A 17,457-nucleotide genomic window follows, 5' to 3' on the forward strand; every position below is an offset into this window, starting at 1 on the left:
TTAATTTGTGAGACGTACTTGTGGGTGGGCTGTGCCTTCCCGTCGGAGGTAGTTTGCACTTGACCAGCATTTTCTTGCTTTCAGGTTGTTGGTGTGGATCAAAAGATGAGGAGGCACCTTGTAAGCAGAGCATTTCTGTACAAAGAGAGTCTCAGAGCAGGACTCCTAGGGCAGGTGTTTCTCCTAAGAAGGCTCACCCCTGTGAAATGTGTGGCCTCATCTTGGAGGATGTTTTTCACTTTGCTGACCACCAGGAAACTCATCACAAGCAGAAGCTGAACAGGAGTGGAGCATGTGGAAAAAACTTGGATGACACTGCAAACCTTCATCACCACCAGAAGCAGCATATTGGAGAGAAATTCTACAGAAAGAATGTCAGAGAAGCATCATTTGTAAAGAAACGTAAGCTCAGGGTGTCACAGGAGCCATTTGTCTTCCGCGAGTTTGGGGAGGACGTTCTGCCCAGTTCAGGATTATGCCAAGAAGCCGCCGCTTACCCTGTAGAGAAGACAGATAGTGAAACTACGCATGGCCCACCCTTTCAGGAGGGAAAAACTAATTACAGGTGTGGAAAACGCACAAAAGCCTTCAGCACCAAACACTCAGTTATTCCACACCAGAAACTTTTCACTAGAGATGGATGTTATGTGTGCAGTGATTGTGGAAAATCCTTTAGCAGATATGTCAGCTTCAGTAATCATCAGCAAGATCACACTGGAAAAGGACCTTATGATTGTGGAGAGTGTGGGAAATCTTATAGTCGAAAGAGCAGCCTTATTCAACATCAGCGAGTCCACACTGGAAAGACAGCTTATCCCTGTGAGGAATGCGGGAAGTCTTTTAGTCAGAAGGGCAGCCTTATTAGCCATCAGCGTGTTCACACTGGAGAAGGGCCTTATGAGTGTGGAGAATGTGGGAAATCTTTTGATCAAAAGGGTAACCTCATTCAACATCAGCGAGGTCACACTGGAGAGAGAGCTTATCACTGTGGGGAATGTGGGAAATCTTTTCGTCAGAAGTTTTGCCTTATTAACCATCAGCGTGTTCATACTGGAGAAAGGCCTTACAAGTGTGGAGAATGTGGGAAATCTTTTGGTCAAAAGGGCAACCTCGTTCACCATCAGCGAGGTCACACTGGAGAAAGGCCCTATGAGTGCAAGGAATGTGGGAAATCATTTAGGTACAGATCCCACCTCACTGAACACCAGAGACTTCACACTGGGGAAAGACCTTACAATTGTAGGGAATGTGGGAAATTATTTAACAGGAAGTATCATCTTCTTGTTCATGAGAGAGTTCACACTGGAGAAAGGCCATATGAGTGTGAGGTATGTGGGAAACTATTTGGCAATAAGCACAGCGTGACTATACATCAGAGGATTCACACTGGAGAAAGGCCGTATGAATGCAGTGAATGTGGTAAATCATTTCTTTCCAGCTCTGCGCTTCATGTTCATAAAAGAGTTCATTCTGGACAAAAGCCTTACAAGTGCAGTGAATGTGGAAAATCCTTTTCTGAATGTTCCAGTCTCATTAAACACAGAAGAATTCATACTGGAGAAAGGCCTTATGAATGCACCAAATGTGGAAAAACATTTCAGCGAAGCTCTACCCTCCTTCATCATCAGAGTTCACACAGGAGAAAGGCCTTATGAGTGCTGTCAATGTGGGAAACACCAGAATGTCTGCTGTCCTCGGTCTTAAGCGACTTTGCGTTGAGATGGAGTCTTGTTCTGTCACCCAGGCTGGAGTGCAGTGGTGCAGTCTTGGCTCGCTGCAACTTGCGCCTCCCGGGTTCATGCAATCCTCCTGCCTCAGCCTCCTGAGTAGCTGGGATTATGAGTACACACCACCACGCCCAGCTAATTTTTGTGTTTTTAGTGGAGATGGGGTTTTACCATGTTGGCCAGGCTGGTCTCAAACTCCTGACCTCAAGTGATCCACCCACCTTGACTCCCAAAGTGCTGAAATTACAGGCATGAGCCTCTGCACCTGGCCTTCATTCTTTTCGTATTGCTTAGAATATGACATGCTGAATCAGGCATGGTGGCTCATGCTTGTAAACCTGATGCTTTGGGAGGACAAGGTGGTTCATTGGAGGCCAGGAGTTAGAGATCAGCCTGGGCAACATAGCCGGACCTTCTCTCTACAAAAAGAAAAAAGAATGACATGCTTCTTGTTTTTGTCAGTTATAAATGAAACTGCTATATTTGAATGCAGTTGTTCATGTAGGTATGTTTCACTACGGTAATCTGGTGGTGTGCAGTGCCTGAGTCACGTGATAGATTAAAGTACAACTCTTTTTTGAGACAGAGTCTCACTCTGTCACCCAAGCTGGAGTTAGGTGGCATGATTTCGGCTCACTGCAGCCTCTGCCTCCCAAGTTCAACTGATTCTCCTGCCTCAGCCTCCCGAGTAGCAGGGATTACCGGTGTGCACCACCATGCCTGGATAACTTTTTTTTTAATTTTTATTAGCAATGGGGTTTCACCATGCTGGCCAGGCTTGTTATGAACTGACCTCAAGTGATCTGCCCGCCTCAGCTTCTGAGGTGTGACCTACTGTGCTTGGCCTAATGTACAACTTTTTAAGCAATGCCAAACTATGACTTAAGAATGAAATTATTGCTTGTTTGTATATCTATCTACCATCAGTGTCCAAGAATTTCTGTTCTATCTTACCAAGAGGGAGTACGGTTAGTATTTGAAATTGTTTATTATTTTAATAAGTGGTTATAACTTTTTGAGTCAGTGGTTTATGTTTTGCTTTTTTTTTTTTGTTTTGAGACAAAGTCTCACTCTGTTTCCCAGGCTAGAGTACTGTGGCACAATCTCAGCTCATTGCAACCTCTGCTTCCTGGGCTCAAGCACTCTGCCCACCTCAGCCTCCAGAGTAGCTGGAAATACAGGTATGCACCACCACAACTGGATAACTTTTGTATTTTCTGTAGAGAGGGTTTTACCTTTTTGCCCAGTCTGATCGCGAACTCCTGGGCTCAGGTGATCCACTTGCCTAGGCCTCCAAAAGTGCTTGGTCTACAGGTATGAGGCACCCTGCCTGGCCTCACCTGTAGGCTTGTTTTTTAAAATGAATTTTATCTATTTCCCATTTCATTAAGATATTTAAAAATAATGAAATAACAAAGACGTATGTTGGACTTCATTCATTCTTCAGTGATGTCACTTTGCTGCAAGGAATATTTGGTTTTCTTTTTTTTTCTTTTTTCAGATGGAGTCTAGCTCTGTCTCCTAAGCTACAGTGAAGTGGCATGATCTCAGCCCACTGCAACCTCCACCTCCTGTGTTCAAGCGATTCTGCCTCAGCCTCCTGAGTAGCTGGGACTACAGGCATGTGCCATTATACCTGGCTAATTTTATTTATTTATTTCAGTAGAGATGGGGTTTCACCATGTTACCCAGGCTGCTCTCTACCTTCTGAGCTCAAGTGATCCACCTGCCTCGGCCTCCCGAAGTGCTGGGATTACAGGTGTCAGCCACTGTACCTGGCTGAATACTTGGTTTTCAGTACCACAAGAACTATGAGCTGGTTATCCACTTCATGTGGAATCATGAGCGTCCCAAAGTGACAATACATATAGATTGCCAGGCAGTGAAACAGTTAAGATGCCACCATAGCTTTCTTTTCAACATCTTTCTAAGATTACCTTACTATTTCTTTTGTTCCAAGTTTGTATTTCCTCAGAGTTCTCACATATGGAAAGGATACACACTTTATAGAAACAAGAACTTGATGTTATCCAAGTTCTAGGATAGCCATGAGCTCCAATTATCTCAGAGCTCTGAGTCCTCTACTCAATACCCATTGAGATTTATGTGTTCTGAGGCTTTTGTCTTCTAGCTACTTATGTCGTTCTCCATGGGTAACGTCATTCATCCACATTAACTAATTTCCTCACTCCAAGCTCTTTTCTAGAGATAATCTCCAAGCCCTGTGCAGAAACTGTCATTGCACTTTCTGCTGAAATGGCAGTTTCTTGCCAGCAAGGTGAGATTATGGAATCCAGAATCTTTTTTCAGGGGTCACATGCCCATTTCCCCACTTGCATGAATGTCGACACTGCAGCCACAGTTTTGGCCATAAATGTGAATTTGGCAAGTAACCACTGTTCCCAGGGAAATGTCCCAATCAGAAGAAGATTATCTGGGACACTGATACTGACAGGGAGATGGGACATTCTGAGGGACCCGGAGGCAGGGTGCCACCTCCTCACCTTCCCTGAGGGCTGCCTAGAATCTCTGTTTCCTCTCTGAATTATTCTTCCTCTTATGGCTTACCAAAAACATGGAACCTCACAAAGTCCACTGTAACAGCTTTATATTTGTAAAGTGAAGAACATGAAGACAGTTTCAATCAAAGTTATTGAGTGGACACTTTGTGTTTTTTTTTTTTTTTTGAGAAGTCTCACTCTTTCACCCAGGCTGGAGTGCAGTGGCATGATCTCGGCTCACTGCAACTCCACCTCCCAGGTTCACGCCATTCTCTTGCCTCAGCCTCCTGAGTAGCTGGGACCACAAGCGCCCACCACGTCAGCTTAATTTTTTTGTTTTGTTTCTTGAGACAGAGTCTTGCTCTGTTGCCCAGGTTGGAGTGCCGTGTCGCAATCTCAGCTCACTGCAACTTCTACCTCCTGGATTCAAGCACTTCTCCTTGCCTCAGCCACCTCATTAGCTGGGATTACAGGTGCGTGCCACCACACCCAGCTAATTTTTGTATTTTTAGCAAAGACCAGGTTTCACCATGTTGGTCAGGCTGGTCTCAAACTCCTGACCCCGTGATCCACCCACCTCGGCCTCCCAAAGTGCTGGAATTACAGGCGTGAGCCACTGCACCTGGCCTGTATTGTTTTCTTTAGTAGAGACAGGGTTTTACTGTATTTGCCAGGATGGTCTCGATCTCCAGACCTCGTGATCCGCCCGCCTTAGCCTCCCAAAGTGCTGGGATTATAGGCGTGAGCCAACACGCCCTGGCCACTTCGTGTCTTTGCAACATTTTTTAGATATGTATTTGTGTTTTTTGGGGAGCTTAATTTGCTAATGGAATCTCTGTTATTTTCCTAACATGCTTGGTGGATACAAGAGTTAAGACTTCCTGTCCCGTTTAGTGTAACAAAAGAAAGTTAAGAAATGTGGATAAAAGATTGTAAGTTAGAAATGGCAAGATAATCAGCTATATGAAGAATCTTGGCCAGGTGTGGTGGCTGAGGCCTGTAATCCCACCACTTTGGGAGGCTGAGGTGGGCGGATCACAAGGTCAGGAGTTCAAGACCACCCTGGCCAATATTGTGAATTCCTGTCTCTACTAAAAATACAAAAATTAGTCGGGCATGGTGGCGGGTGCCTGTAGTCCGAGCTACTCGGGAGGCTGAGGCCGGAAAATCGGTTGAACCTGGGAGGTGGAAGGTGCACTGAGCCAATATCACACCAGTGCACCCCAACCTGGTGACAGAGAGACAAATCATCTCAAAAAAAAAAAAATCTCAATCCATAAATGTTTATAACTTTATAACAGCATGTTATATGGGCTTAGATATTATCCCTAAAAAAAATTTTTTTTTTTTTTTTTTTGAGACAGAGTCTCACTCTGTCACCCAGGCTGAAGTGCAATGGCATGGTCTCGGCTCACTGCAACCTCCGCTTCCCAGGTTCAAGTGATTCTCTTGCCTCAGCCTCCCGAGTAGCTGGGGCCTATAGGTTCCCTCCACCACGCCCAGCTAATTTTTGTATTTTTAGTAGAGATGGGCTTTCACTACGTTAGCCAGGCTGGTCTCAAACTCCTGACTTCATGATCCACCCCCCTCGGCCTCCTACAGTGCTGGGATTACAGGTATCTGCTACCGCACCCCGCTTATCCCTAGAAATCCTATGATAGCATGATGTATAGGCACCTAAAGGCATGGCACTTGAGAAATGTGAATAAAAGATTGTAAATTACAAATAGCAAGGTACAGTCAGATGTTAACAGTCTCAACCCCTAAATGTCACCTTGTATTACAGCATGTTATATAAGCACATACAGGCACATACATGAAATAGTGATACTTCATTCTCAGTAGTAGTTTTCATCCTTCTCACTGGAAAGATCTTTGATGATTTTTAATCAACATAGGAGTTTCAATGATATCTAGAAGTTTAAAAGGGCTTGTTCAAACAAATTATGACCACACACAGTGAAGAGTATGTTTGTCTCTTGTGGTGTAAATTTTTTTTTATTACACCAAATTATGTTCACACAAAACCTTTGTAATCAGGGGGAATTAAAGAGCCTTCCTGGAAAATGGAGGTTGCAATCAGCCGAGATGGTGCCATCGCACTCTAGCCTGGGGAATAGAGTGAGACCCTGCCTCAAAAAAAACAAAAAAATTCTTTATTTTCTCCATAAACTACAGTTTATATAAGCAAAACTTTCAGTACTAAGCAATTTTAGTCTCTGCAGTCTCTTGTCTTGAATTAATACAACTTTTGTTAATTCTCTTATGAAGTTAATCTTCCTGCTTGTATGTGAATTAAATATATGTCAAACTTTTTGTACAAAAGATTCATACCTCTTTCCTGTTTGAAATTATTTTACTGTGTTTCATCAATCTAATGTTTATTTTTATTACACCAGTAATTTCCTCATTGTGTTGAATCTTACAGTGGCTTACAAATCGACATGTACCTAGAAATGTTTAGCCAGTCCATGTATATTTGATGTGGCACATTTTTTCCTTTGAATCACATACTCTAAGAGAAGTAACTTCCTCTTGCTAACCTCTACTTTCCCTAAGTGTTGAATTAATCCTCTTTAGATGATTATAATTCTCTTTTCAACACATAGCTAGAAAGAATCTATAAAGAAGAACTTTCCTGGCTGGGTGTGGTGGCTCATGCCTGTAATCCCAGCACTTCAGGAGGCCGAGGTGGGTGGATCACGAGGTCAGGAGTTCCAGACCAGCCTGACCAACATGGTTAAACCATGTCTTTACTAAAAATGCAAAAATTAGCTGGGTGTGGTGGTGCGTACCTGTAATCCCAGCTACTCAGGAGGCTGAGGCATAGAATTGCTTGAACCTGGCAGGCGGAGGTTGCAGTGAGTTGAGATCGTGGCACTGCACTACAGCATGGGCAACAGAGCAAGACTGTCTCAAAAAAAAAAAAAAAGAAATCACAGTCCATGTCTGAGGGGTGTACGTTGCTTATCAATTTGGAGAGAAAATAATAGATAATGTAATACAATGTTAAAATAGATTAAAAATTGAGATAGAAAAACTGCTCAATTTATGCTTCACATAAAATTGAAAATTAAATCAAGTCTACACATAAAGGCATTTTATATATATATATATATACATATATGTGTGTGTGTATATGTACACACATATATACGTATATATGTGTATACACACACATATACATGATTTTTATGTTATTTTTGGAGACAGAATCTTGCTCTGCTGCCCAGGCTGGAATGCAGTAGCATGATCATGGCTCACTGCAGCCTTGACCACCCCCAGGGTTCAAGTGATCCTGCCACCTCAGCCTGCTGGGTAGCTGGGACTACAGACAGGCACCCTGCCTGGCTAATTTTTGCATTTTTTGTGGACACAGGGTTTTGCCATGTTGCCGAGGCTGGTCTCAATCTCCTCGGCTCAAGTCAACAGCCTGCCTCTCTCTCCCAATGTGTTGGGATTACAGGAATAAACTACTATGCCCAACTCAAGATTATTTTTTAAATGGTTTATTTTCTTAGTAAATTGGGGTGCACAAGTCATTAAAAGCAAGGATTAAATTTAAAGGGAAAAATTTGTTTTACTTTTCTACAGAAAATTAAAACCAAAGCACATTAAAAGTGACAACACGGCCGGGCACAGTGACTCACACCTGTAATCCCAGCACTTTGGGAGGACGAGGTGGGCGGATCACGAGGTCAGGAGATCGAGACCATCCTGGCTAACACAGTGAAACCCCATCTCTACTAAAAATACAGAAAGTTAGCCAGGTGTGGTGGCACGTGCCTGTCGTCCCAGCTACTCAGGAGGCTGAGGCAGGAGAATGGCATGAACCCAGGAGGTGGAGTTTGCAGTGAGCCAAGATCATGCCACTGCACTCCAGCCTGGGCGACAGAGCGAGACTCTGTCTCAAAAAACAAAAAAACAACCCAAGATGGAAATGACAAAAATTACTTAAAATGTGCAACATAAAAGGTAGTCATTTAGGCTGGGTGCAGTGGTTCATGCCTGTAATCCCACTTTGGGAGGCCAAGACAGGTGGGTCACTTGAGGACAGGAGTTCGAGACCAGTCAGGCCAATACCGTCTCTGTCTCTACTAAAAATCCAAAAATTAGCTGGATGTGGTATCATGCACCTGTAATCCCAGCTGTTTGGGAGGCTGAGGCACGAGAATCGCTTGAATGCAGGAGCAGAGGTTGCAGTAAGCTGTGATCATGCCATTGCCCTCCAGCCTAGGCAACAGAGCTAGACCCTTGTCTTAAAAAAAAAAAAAAAAAGGAAAGGAGTCATCTATAATTTTACTACTTATACAGATTACATTGAGATAAATCATAAAATATTAGGCAAAACTTTAAAACAATTTTTAACTATCCAGTATATCAAAGAGAGATGCCACACATTGTATTTGTTTGCAAGAATGTCATTGTGATTACAAAACTGACCACTAACCATTCAGTTGAAGTTGACTGAGAACTTAAAACTTTCCGTCTATGGCCATACCACCCTGAACGTGCCCGATCTCGTCTGATCTCGGAAGCTAAGCAGGGTCGGGCCTGGTTACTACTTGGATGGGAGAACTTAAAACTATTTCCTTTTTTTTTTTTTTTTTTTTGAGATGGAGCCTCACTTTGTCGCCCAGGCTGGAGTGCAGTGGCGTGATCTCGGCTCACTGCAACCTCCATCTCCTGGGTTCAAGTGATTCTCTTGCCTCAGCCTCCCAAGTAGCTGGGATTACAGGTGTGTGCCACTAAGCCCGGCTCATTTTTGTATTTTTAGTAGAGACGGGGTTTCACCATGTTGGCCAGAGCCACCGCATTATTTTTCAGCCAGGTGCGGTGGCTCACGCCTGTAATCCCGCACTTTGGGAGGCCAAGGTGGGTGGATCACCTGAAGTTGGGAGTTCGAGACCAGCCCGATCAACTTTGAAGAAACCCTGTCTCTACTAAAAATACAAAAACCTAGCCGGGTGTGGTGGCACGTGTCTGTAATCCCAGCTACTCGGGAGGCTGAGGCAAGAGGATGGCTTGAACCCAGGAGGCAGAGGTTGTGGTGAGCCGAGATCACAGCACTGCACTCCAGCCTGGGTGACAAGAGCAAGACTCCGTCTCAAAATAAATAAAAATAAAAAATAAACATGATGATCACAGATGCAGTCAGATTTTCTGAGTTCTTGTCTCTCTGCCAGTGCCACCCAGATAGCCTCACAAAACTTTGACCCAGCCACTGTTAGTGTCGCCACCGCCCATAAAGGAGCTGAGCCCTACTGCCTGGGGCCCTGTAGGCAAAAGGCTACAGCAGGAGCTGATGACCCTCATGATGCCTGGTGACAAAAGAATTTCTGCCTGCCCTGAAAGCCTTATCAAATGGACACCATCCATGAAGCAGCTGGCACAGTGTATGAAGATCTGAGGTATAAGCTCTTGCTGGAGTTCCTCAATGACTACCCACCCTTACGATGCACCAACAGTGAAGTTCCTCACACCCTGCTACCACCCTAACGTGGACACCCAGGGTAACATATGCCTGGACATCCTGAAGGAGAAGTGGTCTGCCCTGTATGATATCAGGACCATCCTGCTCTCTATCCAGTGCCTGCTAGGACAACTCAACATTGATAGCCCTTTGAACACACATGCTACCAAGCTCTGGGAAAACCCCATGGCTTTAAGAAGTACCTGCAAGGGCCAGGCGCAGTGGCTCACACCTGTAATCCCAGCACGTTGGGAGGCCGAGGTGGGTGGATCACCTGACGTAGAGTCCAAGGCCTGACAAACATGGAGAAACGTCATCCCTATTTTAAAAAATAAAAAAATTAGCCAAGTGTGGTGGTGCATGCCTGTAATCCCAGCTACTCGGGAGGCTGAGGCAGGAGAATCACTTGAACCTGGGAGGTGGAGGTTGCAGTGAGCCGAGATCTCGCTATTGCACTCCAGCCTGGGCAACAAGAGTGAAACTCTGCCTCAAAAAAAAAAATAAACAAATAAATAAATAAATAAAAATAAAAATAAGGAAGTACCTGCAAGAAAGCTACTCAAAGTAGGTCACCAGCCAGGAGCTCTGACCCAGGCTGCCCAGCCTATCCTTGTGTTGTCTTTTTAATTTTTCCTTAGATGGTCTGCCCTTTCCGTGATTTCTGTGTAGAACTCTGTATCTTGAGCTGTGGTACTATTTTTCTTTTGTCTTTTAATTTAAGCCTTGGTGGAGCCCTTGTGATGAATATTAAATAGATACATTTTGGGCTGGGTGTGGTGCCTCTAGCCTGTAATCCCAGCACTTTGGGAGGCCGAGGCAGGCGAATCGTGAGGTCAGGAGATCGAGACCATCCTGCCTAACACGGTGAAACCTCGTCTCTCCTAAAATACAAAAAAATTAGCCGGGCGTGGTGGCGGGTGCCTATAGTCCCAGCTGCTCGGGAGGCTGAGGCAGGAGAATGGCATGAACCCGGGAGGCGGAGTTTGCAGTGAGCTGAGATTGCACCACTGCACTCCAGGCTGGGCACAAAGCAAGACTCCATCTCAAAAAAAAAAAAAAAAAAAGACAAAAAGAAAACATTTTGGTCATTAAAAAACAAAAAAAATGATACGAGAGAGCACCCAGGGATTATAAGAGGAAACACTTTATTACATCACTCATCTAACATTCCAGAAAATGGAAAGTACTCTACTGTACAGCAAAGTAAATCATTGGTTGTCTGGAGAACAGAAAGAAAGCCTTTATAAAAAGGTTCCAGGTAAATATAAAGGTGTTAAGTTCATTATTGTGACTATGTTAATGGTTTCATGGGATTATATGAAACTCAAGATTTATCACATACTACAGCTTAAATATGCATAGTTTACTGAATGTCATTTATAACTCATCACAGCTTTAAAATATACTTCAGACTGGCAGCAGTGGCTCACACCTGTATTCCCACCACTCTGGGAGGCTGAGGCAGGCATATCACCTGAGGTCAGGAGTCCAAGCTCAGCCTGGCCAACATGGCAAAACTCCGTCTCTACTAAAAATACAAAACTTGGCCGGGCATGGTGGCACATGCTTCCAGTCCCACCTACATGGGAGGCTGAGCTAGGAGAATTGCTTGAACCTAGGGGGTAGAGGTTGCAATGAGCCAAGGTCATGCCACTGCACTCCAGCCTGGGTGACAGTGAGACTGTGTCTCAAAAAAAAAAAAAAAAAAAAAAAAAGGTTGGGCACGGTGGCTCATGCCTGTAATCCCAGCACTTTGGGAGGCCAAGGCAGGCGGATCACAAGGTCAGGAGATCGAGACCATCCTAGTTAACATGGTGAAACCCCGTCTCTAGTAAAGATACAAAAAATTAGCTGGGCATGGTGGCGGGCACCTGTAGTCCCAGCTACTCGGGAGGCTGAGGCAGAAGAATGGTGTGAACCCAGGAGGCGGAGCTTGCAGTGAGCAGAGATCGTGCCGCTGCACTCCATCCAGTCTGGGCAACAGAGCAAGACTCCGTCTCAAAATAAATAATAATAATAATAAAAAAATGCAGTTCAAAAGAAAAATATAGATTTACCATTATTTTTGGAAAATAGGTTTGGCAACTCTATACTGACTACACCAATTCTTCTCATGCCCTAAGTGGGAAAACTAGCCTCCACGGTAGCAAATATTGATGTGGCACTAAGGCCATTTCCACCTCATTAACTGGCTGGCTGGTCACAAAGGCCACATCACTGAACTGAGATCTCCCTTCTCCCTATCATCTTCCTCCTGCTAATGCAGGAATGACCTTGAGAAGAACAGCCCAGAATGAGTACAGGAATTCACAAAACCTTTAGATTATTTCCTCTGACAATGGCCTCAACAATACAACATTCATCATTATGGAAGTCCTGATAATTCCTGTATCTGCATATTCATCATATACGTAGTGACTGGATCACTGTGGATGCCCTTTTAAAAGACATGCATTACGCTGCATGTGGTGGCTCACACCTGTAATCCCAGGACTTTGGGAGGCTGAGGCCAGCAGATCACAAGGTCAGGAGTTCGAGACCAGCCTGGCCAACATGGTGAAACCCCATCTCTACTAAAAATACAAAAATTAGCTGGGTGTGGTGGCATGTGCCTGTAGTCCCAGCTACTCAGGAAGCTGAGGCAGGAGAATCGTTTGAACCTGGGAGGCAGAGGTTGCCGTGAGCCAAGATTATGCCACTGCACTCCAGCCTGGGCAACAGGGCGAGGCTCTGCCTCAAAAAAAAAAAAAAAAAAAGACATGAGTTGCAGTTACATTATTCTGTCTCCTCCACTGCCTATAAATAAAGTAATTCTATAAAATTATAATTTCACCTGATAGCATTACAATCTGTGATGTTATCCTACAGAATTCTGGATATCAGGGCATGTGTCTGCATTGCAAGAGCTGGGCAACAGACTTCCCTCAGCCGTACCAAGTACAATGCAATATACCTCGTAAAAGAATTTTGTCTTGTTCAAAAAACGCCAGAAATTGTCACAAAAAAATGCCCTGTATCCAGCTGACTTATGAACCCACAAATTTTAGTATCCATGCTACAGATAAAGACCACAAAGCCCTGAAGTTCTTCTTTGGAGGCCTCTGGCAGCTATGCAAAGCAGTCCACAAGTGGAGAAAGCTACATTCTACATTCATACTGTTCCATGAGCCACAAAGTTTAGCTATGCCAACAAAAGCTGTGACCCCCTTCATAGTAACAGGACCTACTTGTTTCTGAACCACCCATACAGTGACAACAACCCTCAAGATTGAAGAAGGCTGAAACAATAAGGCCTTCATAATAGCACAAACCGGAGAAATGGGAGGCAAGCTGTTCTCAGGATCATGACTTGGAGGGTAGAAAATTTGTCAAGATTGATGTGATACCCACAAGATCTCTGAAAGACATAGTCCATCTTTTCAAGTCAACGTAAGAGGCCTCTGGGATAAAAATGGGTAACGTCCATGGCATGACTTATCAGACAGAAAAAAATGACAAAGGAAGAAGTGCTGAAGCTACTCAACAAATCCTTCTGTGACTCGATCAGAAATTAAAAGTTAAAAAAAAAAAAAAAAAAAAGGCCAGGCACAGTAACTCACACCTGTAATCCCAGCATGTTTGGAGGCCAAGGTGGAAGGATCGCTTGAGCCAGGAGTTTAAGACCAGCCTGGGCAACATGGTGAGACCCTGTCTCTCCAAAACTTAAAAAAATTAGTGGAGCATGGTAGTGCATGCCTGTGGTTTCAGCTACTCAGGAGGCCGAGGCAACAGAATCACTTAAGCCCAGATCAAGGGTGCAGTGAAATGTGAACACACCACTGCACGCCATCCTGAGCGACACAGTGACAACCTGTCTCAAAAAAAATCTAGCAAGGTACCTGGGTATAGTGAAAAATGCACTGTAGCTGCCACACGCTTGGAACTTTTGCAGATGCTCAATGAATGACATTCAATCTAGGTAGGTGGCACTCTCAAAGGGTTACACTGAAAAAGAAATAACATTCCATATACATCTATGGTGTTTTTCTCATGTCAATGTTTGAGGCTCCAATAAAAAGGCTGAAGGCTTTCTTGCATTCATTACATTCAAAAGGCATTTCTGCAGTGGGAAGTCTCCTGTGTGTTATGAAGCTAGATTTCTACATAAATATCTCACATGTCACACTGGTAAGGCCCTGATCCAGTGCTAACTCTGATCTTGAAGGAGCAAAGAGGTGTGGCTACAAAATTGCCCAAATGTATTTTATTTGTCTAGTGTGAACTCTCTGATATTCAAGGAGAAAAGACCTTCAGGTAACTTTTTTTCCACATTTGCTGCAATCACAAGACCTTTCTCCAGTGTGAACTCTCTGGTGTGCAATGAGGTGGTCCTTCTTGCTAAAAACTTTCTGACAATCCTCACACTCATATGGCTTTTCTCCAGTGTGAACTCTGGTGTACAAGGAGGTGAGACTTCTTGTTAAATAATTTCCCACATTTCTCACATTTATAAGGCTTTTCTCCAGTGTGAACTCTCTTGTGTTTAGTGAGACTGGAGCTTTCAGCAAAAGATTTTCCACATTCACTGCACTCATAAGGCTTTTCTCCAGTGTGAACTCTTTTGTGTTTTGTGAAACTGGAGCTTTCAGCAAAAGATTTTCCACATTCACTGCACTCATAAGGCTTTTCTCCAGTGTGAATTCGCTTATGAACACAGAATGTAGAGCTGTGGGTAAATGATTTTCCACAATCATTGCATTCATAAGGCCTTTCTCCAGTGTGAACTCTCTGATGTGCAATGAGTTGGTACTTGTTTCTAAAAAATTTCTGACAAGCTTCACAAGCATATGGCTTTTCTCCATTGTGAATTCTCTGGTGTACAAGGAGGTGAGACTTCTTCTTAAATAATTTTCCACATTCCCTACACACATAAGGTCTTTCTCCAGTATGGCCATGCTGGTGTAGAATGAGGTTACCCTTGTGACTAAAACATTTCCCACATTCCCCACACTTAAAAGGTCTTTCTGTAGTGTGAACTCGCTGATGATTCCTAAGGTGTCCTTTTTCATTAAAAGATTTCCCACAGTCTCCACACTTGTAAGGTCTTTCTCCAGTGTGCATGCGCTGATGGTGAACAAGGCTGCGCTTATGACTAAAAGATTTCCCACATTCTCCACACTCATAAGGCCTCTCTCCAGTATGAACGCGCTGATGGCTCCTAAGGTGCCCGATTGAACTAAAAGATTTCCCACATTCTCCACACCCATAAGATCTTTCTCTAGGGTGAACTCGCTGATGTAGAATGAGGGTGCCCTTATGACTAAAAGATTTCCCACACTCTCCACACTCATAAAGTCTGTCCCCAGTGTGAATTTGCTGATGGTTCCTAAGATGTCCTTTTGAACTAAATGATTTCCCACATTCTCCACACTCATAAGGTCTTGCTCCAGTGTGAACTCGCTGGTGTAGAACGAGGTTGCCCTTTTGACTGAAAGATTTCCCACATTCTCCACACTGATAAGGTCTTTCTCCACTGTGAACTCGCTGATGGTGAACAAGGCTGCGCTTATGACTGAAAGATTTCCCACATTCTCCACACTTGAAAGGTCTTTCTCCAGCGTGAGCTCGTTGATGGCTCCTAAGATGTCCTTCTGAACTAAAAGATTTCCCACATTCTTCACACCCATACGGTTTTTCTCCAGTGTGAAATCGCTGATGTTGAATGAGGCTGCTCTTTTGACTAAAGGATTTCCCACATTCTCCACATTCACAATGTTTTTTGTCAGTGTGAACTCTCTGATGATTACTCAAGCTAGCATATTTGCTAAATGATTTCCCACATTCTCCACATTCATAAGGTCTTTTCCCAGTGTGAACTCTCTGATGATTACTGAAGCTAACATATTTGCTAAAGGATTTCCCACATTCTCCACATTCATAATGTTTTTTTTCAGTGTGAACTCTCTGATGATTACTGAAGCTAACATATTTGCTAAAGGATTTCCCACATTCTCCACATTCATGTTTTTTTTCAGTGTGAACTCTCTGATGACTACTGAAGCTAGCATATTTGCTAAAGGACTTCCCACATTCACAGCACACATAACACTCTTCTCTAGTGAGCAGTCTCTGGTGCTGACTGAGTATATGTTTGGTGCTAAAATGTTTCATGGATTCTCCACAGCTATAGTGAGCTCCCCCACACTGAAAGGGAGACACACACTCAGTTTTGCTGTTTGACTTCTCCCCAGTGTCACTGGCCTCCTGCTGGAGTAATCCTGACCTGGGCAAAAAGTCCTTCCCACTCTCACTGAAGACAGATGACTCCCCTGACACATGCAACTTACACCTCTTCACAAACAACGCCTGCTCAACACTCCCTCTGTAGGGTTTCTCTCCAATGTGCTCATTCTGGTGCTGATGAAAGTTTCCACTGTCATACAATTTATTCCCCCAGGCCTCACACCTGTGCAGTTTCTGCTTGTGATGTGTTCCCTGATGATCTGCCACATGCAAAATGTCTCCCAAGATCGGGCCACACATCTCACAGGGGTGGGCCTTCTTGGGAGACACACCTGCCATAGGAGTCCTGACCTGAGTCTCTCTTTGTATATAAATACTCTGCTTAGAAGGTGCCGCCTCATCTTCCACTCCACACCAACAACCTGAAAGCAAGAAAATGCTGGTGAAGTGCATGTTAACTCTGGTGGGAAGGCACAGACCACCCACAAGTGTATCTGAAAAACTGAGGAATTACTCCAAGGAACTACTTGGAGGAACAGGATGTTGGCTTCAGGTGGAAGATGGTGCTATGTATTATTACTGGACTATAACGGTCACAGAATGTAGGAGGCCTCATAAGTTAAAGGACACAACCATGTATGTAACACAGGGAGTACAGGCAGGGTCTACAATCCCTGCATCTGCAAACCACTCATCTGCAGAATTTATGTCCTCATGACATGTGAGTGCTGTAGAGAGGGATTTGTCCAGGCCAAGGAAAACACAAGCACAACACAGCAGCTACTCGAGGAGAGTTTAACAAAGTATATATATTCGCTAACACAAATCTCTATGCCAACACTGGAGAGAACACTGTAGATGGTGACGTATGTAAATGGATGAGATCTGGGGTCCAGAGATATGAAGATTAGATAGGAGAATGGATATTAGGGTACAAGTTCATGTACAAGTAGGTCAAAAGTTAAAAAAGAAAGAGTAGAAGCGATAAGGTAGACAAGTGTGATGTTCTCAAGAATGAGGAAGAAAAGACAAATTATGTGTGCCTACTTGCCTTGCCACAAAACTACTACTAAAATAGAACAGGTTGTTGGTATGCTTTCAATAAAGCCCTGACTCCATGACCTCCTCCAGGGTGCCGCTTTTTTTTTTTTTTTTTTTTTTTTTTGAGATGGAGTCTCGCTCTGTCACCCAGGCTGGAGTGCAGTGGTGCGATCTGGGCTCACCGCAACCTCCCCTCCTGGGTTCAAGCAATTCTCTGCCTCAGCCTCCCGAGTCACTGGGATTACAGGCATGTGCCACCAGGCCTGACTACTTTTTGTATTTTAGTAGAGACAGGGTTTCACCATCTTGGCCAGGCTGGTCTTGAACTCCTGACCTTATGATCCACCTGCCAGGGCCTCCCAAAGTGCTGGGATTACAGGAGTGAGCCACCATCCCCAGCCCAGGGTGCCACTCTTTAGGGACTCACTCCTTCTGAGCCTATTATGCTGAGGCTGAATTCATTTGCATCTTCTGGATCAAATGGAGGACTGTG

General features: G+C 44.1%; 2 protein-coding genes and 1 pseudogene across 6 annotated transcripts in view; 2 read left to right on the forward strand and 1 right to left on the reverse strand.

Annotated features, from left to right (window-relative positions):
- The window catches only part of ZNF587 (zinc finger protein 587), a 27,137-nt gene extending 13,857 nt beyond the window's left edge, over positions 1 to 13,280 (forward strand). For 3 of the 4 annotated variants that reach the window (XM_063701720.1, XM_031004116.3, XM_063701722.1), the window contains one exon: positions 85 to 13,280. In XM_063701720.1, coding sequence (XP_063557790.1) covers positions 85 to 1,655 — 1,571 coding nt within the window. In that variant the 3' untranslated portion in view covers positions 1,656 to 13,280. The remainder of the gene's footprint in view (positions 1 to 84) is intronic. The other variant, XR_008674035.2, reaches the window with a different exon arrangement.
- LOC129528739 (ubiquitin-conjugating enzyme E2 C-like) lies at positions 9,377 to 13,280 on the forward strand (annotated as a pseudogene).
- Positions 11,392 to 17,457, reverse strand: part of LOC101124732 (zinc finger protein 417) — a 47,721-nt gene continuing 41,655 nt past the window's right edge. For both annotated transcript variants that reach the window (XM_031004111.3, XM_031004110.3), the window contains exon 3: positions 11,392 to 16,345. In XM_031004111.3, the coding sequence (XP_030859971.1) occupies positions 14,106 to 16,345 (2,240 nt within the window). In that variant the 3' untranslated portion in view covers positions 11,392 to 14,105. The remainder of the gene's footprint in view (positions 16,346 to 17,457) is intronic.

The sequence above is a fragment of the Gorilla gorilla genome, chromosome 20, assembly GCF_029281585.2.
Source record: "Gorilla gorilla gorilla isolate KB3781 chromosome 20, NHGRI_mGorGor1-v2.1_pri, whole genome shotgun sequence".
Lineage (NCBI taxonomy): Eukaryota > Metazoa > Chordata > Mammalia > Primates > Hominidae > Gorilla > Gorilla gorilla.